Source organism: Malaclemys terrapin, chromosome 10, assembly GCF_027887155.1.
Source record: "Malaclemys terrapin pileata isolate rMalTer1 chromosome 10, rMalTer1.hap1, whole genome shotgun sequence".
Classification (NCBI taxonomy): domain Eukaryota; kingdom Metazoa; phylum Chordata; order Testudines; family Emydidae; genus Malaclemys; species Malaclemys terrapin.
Window position 1 is genome coordinate 5,632,545 of NC_071514.1, and position 15,252 is coordinate 5,647,796.

At 41.6% G+C, this 15,252-nt stretch overlaps 1 protein-coding gene across 2 annotated transcripts in view; it reads right to left on the reverse strand.

Moving 5' to 3' along the window:
- The window catches only part of MAP2K1 (mitogen-activated protein kinase kinase 1), a 62,872-nt gene extending 60,773 nt beyond the window's left edge, over positions 1-2,099 (reverse strand). Inside the window, exon 1 of one of the 2 annotated variants that reach the window (XM_054042546.1) lies at positions 1,250-2,099. In XM_054042546.1, coding sequence (XP_053898521.1) covers positions 1,250-1,329 — 80 coding nt within the window. In that variant the 5' untranslated portion in view covers positions 1,330-2,099. The remainder of the gene's footprint in view (positions 1-1,249) is intronic. The other variant, XM_054042547.1, reaches the window with a different exon arrangement.
- Positions 2,100-15,252: the final 13,153 nt, after the last annotated feature.

Sequence of the window (15,252 nt, forward strand, 5' to 3'; positions counted from 1 at the left end):
TTCAGGTGTCCTCTGAAAAACCCACCCACAAACTTCATTTTATCTGCCTAAGAAAGCAGAGGGGCTGAACTGACCTTTCTGGGACAGCAACCTGTGATTCCAGGGAATGTAGGTATTTCAAACCTCCATTTATCTCTCTCATAACCTCAGGCTAAGAATGAAATGATGAGTGCAAACCTGTTGTCTTTAGCAAATTTTTTGTAATACTTCATTCTAAATACAGGCTTCTCAAGCAAACATCTTTCTTTACCCATAAATTCACAGGTAACCCATAATTAAAGTGTAACGGTTTAAGGATTGCAATCTTTGTTGTTGTTAAATGAAGAATCAAAATCAGTTAGTCAAACCTCTCTTTCCACCATGTATAGTTATTTCCCTCCTGATTTTTTTTTTTTTTTTTTGCAGCGTTTTCATTATACCCAGGAAAGCTCAGATGTAGTATCTAGTTTCCACAATAGTATTACATTTAAGCAAATGTGACAGCTGAGGTGACTGCAGTCCATTTTAGTAAATCTGTCTTTCAGTCTATCATACAATAAAAGGGGGAAAATGACACTCCGATTTCCATTGCAACTTACTTTTTCTACATAGGTATATAAAATTTTCCTATTAAAAAAGAAAAATTTACTTGACATTTGTTAAGTACTTATTCTACAATATAGACATTAAAACGATACCATTAACTTGGAAATCACATTTCCATCTGAACATTTTGTATCTACTAGAATTACAAACTGTAACTTAAATTATAACATTTTCTCAATTTTTTCACTTTGTTTACTTTATGCATCTCTGACAAAATTTTGCGTCACCAGAGACACTGTCCTTTCTGAAAAGGCACACATCAGCAAGGGAGCAAAAAAAAACTTGTTTTTGTTTTTAATTAGGCCATGATAAAAGGCTGCTCTAACAGAACCCGTGTGGTTTGTTTTTTTATTTTAAACGGCAAGTATTTGGTTTTTTTAATCATGTTGACAGTACCCTTTAACACCTGCTGTGTGCATATTTTTTTTTTAAACCGAGATTGAGGAGTTCCTGTAAAATAACATCCTCTCACTTTGCATTGCTGGAGTCCTAAAGAGGGTGCAAGAATAACGTTTCCCATTATCCCCAGACTCAGAGATTTAGGAGCACAATCCCCATAAACACAGCAGCAGAGCAAATAGTGTGTGTTAACTTCACCATCCCTATCCTCCCTCTCCACGCCAAGCCAGAAGGAACACCCAAACCCCAGAGAGGCGGTACTCACTCTGCAGTGCTGGTCCCATTGATGGTGGAACTATCTGGAGCCGGGTTCAGCTGAATGGGCATAGGCTTCTTTTTAGGCATTTTAAATAGGAATAATGGAGCTTAAACTTCCGAAAATCCCCTTCCTGCTCCGGCCAGCTCCAGGGGGCTCCCTCCCGCTAGGCAGAGTTAGGGGCTCCTCTAGCAGTTCCCGCTGCAGCCGGGCTACAGGGCGATGTCTCCAGCAGCTCCTGCTCCTACCAGCCAGCCGGCTCTCCCTGGCTAAGCAGAGCTAAGGGACGCTCCTGGTCCAGCAGCGCCAGGGGCCACTCCCCGACTGAGCAGTGAGGAGTTCCCCGAGCCGCACCGTGGTAGCAAACACTGCCCGCTCTCAAAATGTGTCCCTCTCCGCTACTGTGCATGTGCGAACTCCTTGGGCGCCCCCAGTGCGCAAGTGTGGCGCCGCTGCACATGGGCACTGGGGAGTGAAGCTGCCTGGAAGCCCCTGCCCTTCCCCTGGCCTTCGCCCTTAGTTTCCCTCCAAGTGCCCGGGGGAAGGGGGGTGAGCCTGGCGCCGGCGTAGCTGTGGAGGGCAAGTTACGCTTTCCTTTGGGAACCGGGCAAATGCGGGCTTGGGGCTCCAGGGCGCCCTACTGCTCCGGATCCCATGGTGCTACGGCCAGGCCACGGAGCTCAGGGTCTCTCGCCCTTCGTTCTCACTAGTGCAACTAGTGCAGCGCCGCGCCTCACCCCTTTCCCATGGACAGAGCCCCTAGGCGGCAGGAACTAAGGGATGGGAGTCACTCAGTTATCTTCTCCACCCATCCACCCACCCCTCTTGTTCATCCCCGGGAGGGTGAAGGGAGCTACAGCCCCTCCCTGACTTTCGTTGGGAGTCGCTGCTCGCTCCTCGGCCTCCTTCCTCCCCCTTCCCCAGCCGGGAGTGAGAGCAGCAAGCAACCCTCCTGGAGCACAACGAAAGGCCCAGCCAATGCAAACGCCTGCTTGGCTCCCGGGGCTGCCATGAAATCAGGAGGCGGGTTAGACTCCGAGCGCCTGAGCGATGGGGTCCATCCCCTGATTGGCAACAACTGCAGCAGCAAACGCAAAACACAAAGGAGACAGCAGTCACGTGGCTGGCCTCCCTGACTCATCTTCCCCCTCCTCACCCCAGCCAGCAGGGCAAGCTTGGCTGAGTGTCCCCCCCCCAGCCAGAGCCAAGCTGCTTGAAAGTCTCTCTTCTCCCCCCGCCCTTGTCTGGGGTTCTCGGCTCAGTGTCCCCCCTGCAACCCTAATTTGGAACCTGTGACCTTCACTCCTAACCCTGTTCTTCATTAGTTGTCCCCCCTATTCAGGTCCAGTGGTCCCTCCTGCGAGGCTGGGGGAGGGGCCTTTAGACATGGGCGGGCTTTGTGCCCACCCACTTCCCAGGATCCCAATAAGGCCCCCTCTCCTCGCCCTAGGCCAGCTCTTCTTTGCTCGGCCAATAGGAATGCAGAGGTGTATCGGGCAGAGCCAATAGCAGGGCGGGGAGCTTCGGCAGCACTTGTTTCAAACTCATTCTTTTCATTGAAACAAACCTGTTCAGGGAGTGGTCAGGGGAAGGAACCTCTGTGCTTAGGTCAGAAGATGCCTGCTGCAAATTTCATCATGATCTGCCTAGACTCAACTTCACGGGTTGACATGTTACGAAGGCAGGAGCAAGCCCCTTGTGACATCAGTAGACACAGGGCTGCTCAGGTGGTGGGGGGGGGGGAGGGGGGGATGTTGCCCCACACGCATTCAGGAGATAATTATCCCCACAGCCAGCCCAAGGTTCAGGCTGCAGCAGGAGTGCTGAAGAATGACCACCTGCGATCGTTCCCTGCTTTCAAGAAACCAATATGAGGTGTTGCACCACAAATATTGCTTACAATACCCTTAAAACTTTCCTATTTTTTCCAATTCTCCAATATTTTGGGGAATGGCAGTATCCCAGTGTGGCCATTTAATCCCACTTGTCTGGGGGAGTCTTTCCTTTGCCTACAATGGACTTTGGGTCAGATTACCAAGTAGGACTCTACAGGCTGTTACACACAAAGGCTGATTCCACTGTGAATGCCTTGATCTTATACATTTCTTCAGGGTGGCACTTTTCTAGGACCTTTTTCCCAAAACAGCTTTTGAGGAGCTCTTGGTCTTTTTGTGCAGATACAAGCAACTGCTGCCCTTACGCAGCCATTTCATAGCTGTGTGTCTGCTGTGCTGTATGTCCTTCTCTTCCAGCTGGTAAGTAATCTTAGTTCCTGTTTACTTACTCTTTAATATTTCTGAGGGGGCAGAATCTCACAAACTTGAGTATCATCCGTGAATTTAATTGATGTGATGTTTACTCTCTCAAATCGTTCCAATTTAATCCTTTGTATTTATCATAACTATTTGTATAAACCCTTCAGTGCACATAAACCCAAACCAATCTGAACAATTTGTAAGATTTGGCTGCCAAATTTTATTATAGAGCCATGCTGCTAACATCCATCATTTAATTATATAGTGACTTTTTAAGAGATTTTTTTAAAAGATCTATTCAAGTGATATCATCATAAGACCTAATCACATCAGCTATGCCATCAGGGGCCCGTTAACCTGCACATCTACCAATGTGATATATGCCATCATGTGCCAGCAATGCCCCTCTGCCTTGTACATTGGCCAAACCGGACAGTCTCTACGCAAAAGAATTAATGGACACAAATCTGACATCAGGAATCATAACATTCAAAAACCAGTAGGAGAACATTTTAACCTGTCTGGTAATTCAATCACAGACCTGCGGGTGGCAATTTTGCAACAAAAAAGCTTCAAAAACAGACTCCAACGAGAAACTGCTGAGCTTTAATTGATATGCAAATTAGATACAATCAATTTAGGCTTAAAGAGAGACTGGGAATGGCTGAGCCATTACAAACATTGAATCTATCTTCCCATGTAAGTACTCTCACACTTCTTATCAAACTGTCTGTACTGGGCTATCTTGATTATCACTTATCATTATGCTGCACCCCCAGGACCGCTAGTTCCAGCATCTATAACTTATTTAAAAAAAAAAAAGTTATAAAACCATAGACTACAACAGATTCCAAAACCTTTGTTAAAAGGCTATGTATCTGACTGAAAATAGTTCTTAGACCAAGATTCCTGTGCAGTGTTTGAAACCCAAACATTGGAGCACTAGGATGTTGAAAGTGAAATGAATTAAAAGTTGTAGAACTGATTTTTTTCCCCACGGTCTACACTTAGATAAATGCAGAAAGTAAAGCACAGCCGGGCTGCAAGAGCAGTGCTGAAGAACAGAAAACTTGTAACCTTTCCCTGCTGTGAAGAAACAAGCATGAGCTGCCACCATCACAAATATTGTTTAAATTACACTTAAAACTTTTAATTTTTTCCCCAACTCTCTAATTTTGTAGCGAATGGCGGTACCCCAGTGTGGCCATTTATTCTGCCATTTAGTTCCACTTGTCTGCGGGAGTCTTTCTTCCTTTGCCAACAATGGGCTTTGGGTCAGGTCCATAGGCTGGGACACACATTCCTTTGTGAGTGCCTGGATTTTACCAAATAGGAATTAGGAACAGTGTTCCTGTCAGCTAATTTCTAAGTTATTACCTGCAAAAAAAATAGAGTTTTCAGGTGCCTATGTACCCCCTGGAATGGAATCATGGTTAAAGTTGCCTCCCCCTCCCTCAATATCCAAAATGGTGCCACTGGTTAAAACTATAAATCGAAAGGGGATTACAAGACAAGAGCAACGAGCAAAATCTGCAGAAACATATCTCTCTCAAAAGGAGAATGAATCATAGAATCATAGAATATCAGAGTTGGAAGGGACCTCAAGAGGTCATCTAGTCCAACCCCCTGCTCAAAGCAGGACCAATTCCCAGCTAAATCATCCCAGCCAGGGCTTTGTCAAGCCGGGCCTTAAAACCTCCAAGGAAGGAGACTCCACCACCTTCCTAGGTAACGCATTCCAGTGTTTCACCAATGGGCTATGTCCAGTGACAGAGGGTGAGATTAGAGGAGGACATGATTCCCATTGGAAGTCACAAAAATGGATCAAAACAATATGAATGTTGTGACTATTACGGAGTTATGAGCGTTGGATGACATGATAGAGCAGTTCATTTCATGTGATATACTCTGAAATCTGTGACAGAGCAATGTTATATGTATTTTAAAAACATCTTAGCATTTAAACGTTTCCTTGTAGCAACCTACTTTGCAGTGTCAATGCTTCCAGAAAGACAACAGGAAACCCACACAATACAGCTCTGCTTTTTCCTCTCTGCTGCATTCTAATAATTTGTTGGCCAGTTTTGTTTTATTTTTTTAAGATGTTCCAAATAGTTATAATTCATAAGGGTGAATATTAGGGTCCCATGTCACCAGAATATCCTGTAGGTTAATGGTTGTTTGAAAGGTACAACAATTAAGCTAATACTTAATAAATTAAGCAGAAGAACATCACTGTACCATAACTAGATGAAAGCCATTTAATTTGTGCTTTGTATTTAAAACAGGATTACAAAAGGAACTGTCAACATCCAGTAAATTAATCTGCTATTGGCATGTAACCTTATGTTTATAATTTCTCAGAAATACTGTGAAATGGAATTATGAGGATATTAGTAGCAACTACATTAGCAAATGTTTCCCATAAATACTGTCTCTGCATATTAGCCTACACTATTAAATCAGTATTAAATGAAGCACAACTTATTTCGCTCCCCATAGAAAATCATTACTCTGTATGCTTTATATTTAAACTATTGTATTTATAATTAAAACATTAGCTTGAATTTGGGTATTAATGTTTGCTCCACATAAATATTTGACATAAAAATAAAACCATACGAATACAATTAGAAAGTAACTCATTATAAATATGAAAATGGGCATGAAGACCAGATACAAAGATTGCTGTTATTAGTACATTGCTTTAACTATATTGAATAAATACACTCAATGAGAATTTGCACTAAATGAAAGTTACAATCTTTATTATTTGTGTACAAGTGATGTTTTATATGTATAAAAAGTTCTTAAGTTTAAATATGAGGACATATTTAATTTCAAATGAATGAACAGTTCTAATGCACTGATAGTTCTAATCATTATGTGTTCTTGAAACTCTTGTGGTTAATGCAGAGCTGCCATAATTTAACTTTCACGGTATTTGTTTTCAAAATTCTGTTTGGTTTTTTTAAGACATCGTTATAGTGAACATAAAGGCATAACCAAGATAGTGTTATCTATTCAATAGTGTTCTGCGGTATGTTGCTCTAGAAAAACAAGAATAGATTGAGAGAGTATAATTTATAGAAAAAATCATTCAAAGCCAGATATATTAGGAATCTCAAAATTTAGCCTCACATTACTTCTTTTAATAGCTTTAAAGCTTAAACCAGTTGTTCCCAAACTGTGGGTTGCATCACCAGCAGATAGGGTTGCAGCAATCCCTAGTATGCAGAGGTTGCCATTTTGCTCCGCATTGTGTGATGTCGCATGTATGGTTATTGCGAGGTCATGATGCATAAAGAACCGTATTTCTACCTGGACAGTAGCATTCTTCGATTGACAGATCTGTACCTACACTGGGGGTTAGATCAGCATAGCTACAGCACTCCGGAGGGTGTTTTTTCCACATACCGTACTGACATAGCTATGTTGACCTCCCTTTTAAACGTAGACCAGGCCAATAATTCCTAACTCCTAATTCCTGATTCACCTTTGTTCCAAAGCAGGGAGGTAATCTGTACCAGCCCTTTTGCTGGTGAAGACTACTTCGCCCTCTGTGGTAGCTCCAGGGCAGTGGCCAGCTCCTGGCCACCAACTCCTTGCCCCCTTGAGCCAAAGGAGGAGAAGCCAGACAAGGGCACCCCAGGAATTTTCCATATGGTATGCACAACTGAATGTGTTGGAGAGGCTGCTAGAACAAATTTCAGTGAGTCATGTTGCGACCTGGGAGGTGAGGTCACAGCACCACTCAGATTTGGCCCAGCAGATCCTTGACAGAGGGGCCACCAGTCAAAGATGAGTGGGTGCTGCAACCCCACATGCCAGGTGGCAATGCCCCTTGGTTTGGGGGCCCTCTCAAATGAGGAGCCTGGGGTAAAGTGATCCTTTTGCCTCCCCAGGCAGCCTGCCCCCAATTGGCACCCCTGCCAATTATACTTAATGTGAACATGGCTGTGGATGCCATTCAGGGGTCCTAGAACTAGGGGTCCTGGGCATGTAGCAGCACCCCCTGGCTTAAAGTGTTTTCCATCATATACAGGGTTTACAGTTTTGTTCAATGGCCTTCAGCAACCCCACTATAAAAACTGTTCCAACACCACTGATGCCACTGCATCCAGGCAACGGCTGCTCTTTCCCCACCCCACACAGACTCCAGAGACATAGGTGGCCTGTGTGGGACAGATACCTGTTTAATCCATTATTCGCCTTTGCCCCTCTGTGCCAGTGCACAGAAAGGCTCACAATTGAGCCCCTGGATTCAATGCCCAAATCTACTTTCATTAATTATAAGGTGACAAATCCAAAGAACTTATGAAATACAGTATCTATTTCAATAACAGTTTAATTTTGAAAAACGGATACTGTCTCAGGACAATTAAATCTTTCCATTGACTTCAATGGGCTTTGGATCAGACCCTCTCAGTAGCACATTTTCTTCTAAGACTGATCATTAACTATGCTGTAGGCTTTGAAAAGAATTTCAGTGTTTTTTCTTAATAAATGAGGTAAAGCCTTAAGGCTAACACACTGTACTGTGGAATCCAGTTAACACATCTATAGGGCTTTTTGACTATACGTAAATGGGTTCTATCTGCCAGTATTTTTAGGATGTCGGTCTCTAAAGCATTCTTTTACTATACAGACACCATCCGGGTTACACAAACCCGACTTACGCAAATCTGCACTTATGGAAAAAGTTCCGTAAGTTAGAAATAGTTTTTGTTTGTTTGTTTTGTGTAATGGTCAGGTATACGTTTCTGACTTACACAAAATTCGAGTTATGCAAGGCGTTCCAGAACGGAACGCTTGTGTAAGTCAGGGAGCGTCTGTAGATAATAAATACTATCTTGAATCTTAGCACTGAAATCACGATGGCTGTTGAGTGTGTTCACTACCCTTACACACACTCTTCAGTGATATTTATAACACATTTATTGTAAAAGCTAATAGCAGAGTTCACATTCCATCACTCCAGATGCACTCATATCAACAGAAACAAAATGCTACACAAAACAAATAAGTAACTTTTAATTATAGCATGAATGCAATTTTAGGAGATAATTCATGCAATGATTTGCCAATCTAAAAGGTATTAATTATCAAGAAAATTATTCTGCTTCAAATTGAATGCTGCATCTTTTTTTCCAGCATTTTATTTGCTTTTCTATTAGCACAAAAGACCTCTTTAAACATCAATAAAGAAGCAGAAAAACTATTACAACTTTGTAAAGGAATTTTTATTTTTAAAATTCAGGATATAATATTTAAAGGGTGCCCTACCAGAAAACTGAAAATAATTTTTAAAACATCTCAAGTTGACTGTCACTATAAGCAATTATGCATCTTTTCAGTAATTCTCTGACAACCCTTCATACAGAGATATTTCTGTGTGAGGCTAGCTACTGAATATACCCCTTTGTTCTAGATCACTGTCTGTATGTCATTTGAGCTATGCAACTGGTGAGTGGGCCAGAGGATGTTCACTCTGACATTATCTCAACTTCATGTGTCTTTTAGGCCCTGTCTACACTAGGAAAAAAGGTATATTTTGACACTTTATTTAGCTAATGCATGCTAACTAACATATTAAAAGCCTAGCCCTGATCTTTAGCTGGTGTATATTGGCACAGAACCATTGAAGCCAAGGAGTGGAGCTATGTCAATTTACACCAGCTGAGGATCTGGATCCTAATGTAGACAAGCCAGTTTTAGTGTTAACAAGTGTTAGCTGGTTGAGGTAAACCCCTGTGGGGAGCATAGGGTTTATCTCAACCAACTAAAATGTTAAAATTACAACTTGTCTTGGCTACACTAGGATTTGACATGTTAACTAACATGTTAAAAGCTTACTTTTTTTCTTAGTAAAGCCAAGGCCTGGGTGAGGCAGGCCCCTCTTTTACACATAGAGAAACAAAGGCACAAAAGGTGAAATAACTTGCCCCAGCCAGGAATAGAATTCAAGACAAGTGTCCTGACTCACAGGCCCTTCTTGATCTAGATGTACTACTTCTCAACATGAATGGGATATGCTTACCATTGATAACCCATTTGACAGAATTCTCTCTAGAATAGAAGTGGATTTATCTTATCACAAGAAATTGATGTAGCCATTTCTCAGTGTGACTGTTAGCTTTTCTTTTGTTATTAAACCTATTTTTTCATATATCCAGAAAACAGCTCTTACTTTCTAGGAGCACCTCCTTTTCAGGGTGTCTTTTTCTTCTGATAATACATGAGCCATCATTTTATTTTCCAAATCCTTTTTCTTATCCTCCAGAGCTTCTCTCTACAGCAGCCATTTATTCCACTTTACATTTGCTTATGAAAATGTATTGTTTTAACCCAGTCTTATTTTGTCTAAATCTTTCAATTATTCTTCAATATGCACTGAATATCAAAAACTACTTGTTCACCAAGCACCAAAAATGACTTTACAATTAGCTAGTTCTTTTTAACTGTGCAAATCCAATTACATGTGCAAGTAACCACTGATGTCAATTATGATAATTTCAGAACACTTAGATATCTAACTTGTTGATTGTGTACACAAATACCGCTATTGCACATGCAATTGTAGTGACTGCCTGTCCTAATTATGGTCCCACAAATTTGCCAATAGGATTTTAAAAATCTGCTGCTTTTTTTCTCCACTGGAGTTCTTTTCTGTCATCTTCTCTAGAATCACCTGGCTTATTAAGGTGATTTTAAACAAATTAATTGTTCAATGAGGAAATATTTTTTCCTGTCAGGTGCAGAATTTCTCCTAGTATTTGAATTATTCTCCCTTCAATGTTGTTGGTTTTTGTATAACAAAATAATTTATTATATCACTCCTAGCTACCTATCCCTTTTAAATTACAAAAGGTAAAATTATCTTATTTTCACAGGTCTGATCATCAAACATATAACTTCTCCCCAGCCCCAAGTAACTCATAATATCTGATTAAGAGACAGCTCCCTCCTGTGGTAAAATCTATACTTATACTGCAAACACAAATCTGAAATATTGTAAAGCAATAGGAAAATGTGTTTTATTAACCCTGTATCTTTTAAGGCCTATAATATGCCACTTTGCATTACAATGAGAAAATAAATATATATTCTGAATTGACTGAATATACAAATTAAAATAATATTATGGCATGTAGATATCAAGTTATTAAAAACAATGGCCTAGATTCTGCAATCTGATCTGCATAGGCTGACCATTATTTTTGCACAGAGTCTCATTTAAGGCAATAGGACTCTGCCTTGATCTGATTACAGGAACAAGACCAATTTATTAACTCTTACTTGTTAATGACATTCAAAAATGCAATAAATGAGGGTCCAATCCTGTAAATCTTCACGCAGATACATAATCTCACATTTCTGTGGAATTACTAGCATAAAAATGCTCATGGGAGTAAAGGTTTGAAGAACTGGTCTCTAATTTACCAAGATGTCAATAGTCAAGTAATTAGCAAAAATATTTAGCTAAACCAGTCTGTTAGGCCTAGTGCTAAAAGTCACTGAAACTTTAAATTCTGTTGGACATACAGTAGACTAGATTCCACTCTGAATTACACTAATCTATCTTTAAAAGAGTTGCTCCAGAATTACAGCAATGTGTTGAGAGCAGAATCTAGCACCACAAAGTGACTCTCAGACCAGTTAGACTATAATTAATCAATTTACATCAGTGTAACTGAGATCGGAATTGGCTCCAAATCTGCTAACCCTTTCTGAAAAAACTCCAACAGATTTTAAAATGCATTTTTTCTTAAAACATAAACTAAAATTATATAAATTTTTGATATCTTTTTCATATATGCATCTTGTTTTTTAAAAATAAACCATTAACATGTAAGAAAAATGATTGAGTTTGAAGAAAATGTTTATGATAGAAGTATATGAGAACTCTTTAAAAAAGCCAAAACAGAAATGGGCATGTTTGCCAATATTTAAAAAAATATATAAATAGGGCATGTATAGAAAATGGACATTAATGAAAGTAAGGACTATGCCTCCAAAATAGAGTGTGCTGGCAGGTGTCCCTGCTACCTGTTTTAATAACCAAGGTAAACAAAGGGCCATATTATGATTTCTGTGAAGAAAGGTTAATAAGACAATAAAATATGCACCAAGTTGTACCAGACCGTGCCATCAAATCTGCCCAGAAACCTGAGGGCATTTTCCACACTATGTAAAAAGGTAGTTTTTAACCATGTGTAAACTAATGTGGTAACTAACGCTTGGTATAATCCTAGTGTGGAAATGGCAGTTTATAGTTTTACATGCATGAGCAGGTCAAGGTAACTGCTAGCAAGGAATCTGGGTTTACTTCACTAGCTAATATATGTGAAAACAACTGCTTTGCCTACACTGGGATTTTCTTATGGGCATTCAGACACAAATTTGCGTTTTCACCCCATGATTGATTAAATTCAGCGCTGCACTAAATGGATGCAAAGAAATAGGTGAGCAGCATAACACAATATTAACACTGTTTGATTTTTCCAACCACCACCATATATGTGTTGTGTGTTTTTCTGTGAAACTGCTTCAATTTCGGAGCTGCAGGACACAACAATCACGTAAAGCATTAGTATTTAACAAAAATAAGTACCCAAACAATACTGAATGGATTAATAAACAGATGTAAATCAGTAAAAATTGAATCCTTTAACAAAAAAACTGATAATTTATCGCTAGAAATTGGTAAAAACTGAAAACAGGGAACACTATTAATATGGTACTGAAAACAGCTCCCAATACCAAGGAGCTGTCTGTTAGGGATCCTGGTGTTGCTAACCTCATACAGCTGTATCAGTATTAGGAACTACGAGAAATTATTATAAATGTTTTCTAGTGTAGACAAGGCTCTGAATAAATCAAGATATCCTCACACTACTTAAAAGCAAATGGTTGGAAAAACAATTTTTCCACCTTTGGCACAATCAAAGATATACCCCTTAATTAGCGGAGCCTAAGTAAACCAATTAATTCTTAGGCAACAATATATTACAAATTGAAGAAAACCTCAAGAAAAAGATACAACACAGTAACACTTTTGAATCAACAATGTATTCACATTTCACCCACCACATATAAATTATTCATGTGATTCCTTCTTTTGTGGAGATTTTCTGTTAATGTGTAAATAGGGATGTTGTTATTATTTTTATTTATTAATTTGTAGTACAAAGAGCAGTATTACTATGGCTTATGAAATTTTTATTTTCTGTAATTATGCTTCCTTTCACATGTCATTACTGAAACCAACATTAAATGTGAATTAGTTATTATATATGTACACATTTTTATGTAAAGCGTGTTATGTATTTTGATTGGTAAGCACAACACTTGCCATGTTACTATTAATATTTCTTTGGCTATATTTCTTTTCAAACTAGTGAGCTGCAGTAAATTAAAGAGATTTGACACGATATCTAGAAAGCAGAGAAATAAATGCAAACAGGAATGCTGACAAACATGTATGACTTTTAATAGTTTCAAACAGCTACTAAACAAATAGTCTGCTTAGTATTTTGCATACATTCTTGCCTATATATTATGTTCCTGCAGTTGGTGATGAAATAGTTTTACTGTATCAGATGTAAAATTAGTTTAACTGATAGAAATGTTATTTTGCTTCATTGAAAAGTGAGTTGTTTTACTTGTCATATTAAGAATAAAATAAATTATCAGATAAATGTATTGTCAAGATTTATCTCATATTTGTATGGAAATATGAAAGACAGACTAGAAAATGATTTTTTCGCTTGCAATTTACATTTCTGAGACCTACTGAAAAGTGACTTTTTATTTGTGATTCTGGCAACATAGGCAGCCCATGGTAAACTATATGATAAAACCTCAATCCTATTTTTTTAAGTGTAGCTCAGTTATATTGTATTATATTTGATGCAGTGTTGTTAACTCTCACAGCAACTTATGTATTCCTTAAAGCCCCAAGTCCTGAAAGCCTGTCATTATATGATCATTTTTTTTGCGGGGGAGGGCGGATTCCTAGCCCTCAACTTATGGAAAATGCATGAAACCAAGACCTGAGACTGACCAAAAGGCTCAAAACCCAGAAGGAAAATAAAAAGAGCTCACAGGGTATTACGGAACAAAGCTAATGATCTTTGGCAGGCTTGACTTTTAATTTTTGAATGCTTGGGGTTGGCAATACTGTAAAATGGAGCCATCCTTAGCTTCTGATTTATGCACCTCCCCCATGTGGCATCAAACTTCACAGACACAGGTAATTCCATAAGACCCTTTGTTGTAGACTGCAGAACTTCAGAGAACTAAGGCCAGGCAAGTGGGCCATTCCCCTGGCTGCTCTAGGGCAGCGGTGCCCAGCAGAGTCATGCCCTTGACAGGGTCCTGTCAAACATTATGGGGGGAGCCATCTAATGATTAATGTGCCAGGTCGCAACCCTACTTAGGGTAACCAGACAAGAAGTGTGAAAAATCAAGACAGGGGGTGGGGGGTAATAGGTATATAAGAAAAAGACCCAAAAATGGGGACTGTCCCTATAAAATCAGGACCTCTGGTCACCCTAACCCTACTTAATTTGGTTCCATCAGCCTTAATTACTGAATTAACTGATCAATTAGCGATTTTTAATGAATGACTCAGGACTATAAGGGGTCTCCAAGAACAACACAATGCTAAGGTGAGGCGTCATTCAAAAAGGCGAATTGTTAGTGACTGAGCAGAGCTGAGGGAGAAGCCGCGGTGGTTCACCACGCGCCAAGTCCCTCAAACCGAGCGAGCGAGGCCGTTGGGTTGGGATTTTTGGCGCCAAGAGAGGCCTAAGCACAAAGGGGCGGTGCGAGAGCGCGCCGCGCGCGGTGTTTTTGAACGCTCGCGAGATTTCATCACTGAGCGCGGGAGGCGCGCTAAGCTTTGACGGGAAGAGCAGGGGTCGCGAGCAGGCCCGTGTTCTCGCGGTCTTTCCTCGTTACTCCTCCAGCCGTGTGAATGGCCTGTCGGGGAGCGGGAGCATGCGAGCGGCGGGCGCGCTGCAGTTGCCTTCCAGCCGCCGGGACGTGGAGGAGGGACCCGTGCGAGGCTGAGGCTGGGGCCGGCCGGCCCTGAGGTACAGAGCGCCTTTCCCTCGCTCCCCATTGCCCAGCGGGGTCGCCTCGGGGAGGCTCTGTCAGGGGAAGGGTCTCGGGTACCTTCCCCCCCCTTCCCATGGGGGCTCGGTCCTCTCAGACCCCGCTCTTCCTCCGCGGGTGGGGCAAGCACCACTCCCCCCGATTGGGGCGGGTGGGGCTGGCTGGCGCGGCTCCCTCGGGGAGGGGCCTGAGCGGTCCGGGAGCCCGGCTCGTTAGTACTTTGCACCCAGGCGAGCTCCGGGCCAGGCGGCAGCGCCGTTGCCTTGGTTGGGGGCGAGAGGGGAGTGGGATCTCTGGGGCACCTCGGCTGAGGAGGGACGGGGCTGAACGTGTTGCCCGCCCGCCTCACGCAGCCCGGTCCGGAGCCTGCTGACCCCCGGCAGGGAATCATAGACGATCAGGGTTGGAAGGGACCTCAGGAGGTCATCTAGTCCAACCCCCTGTTCAAACCAAGCCCAATCCCAAGACAGATTTTTGCCCCAGATCTCTAAGTGGCCCCTTCAAGGATTGAACTCACAACCCTGGGTTTAGCAGGCCAATGCTCAAACCACTGAGCTATCCATGTAAAAGGGACACGGGTAGTCTTAGCAGCCACCCATGCCTGGAGATGCCGCCTGCTGCTGCTGGTACCGATCA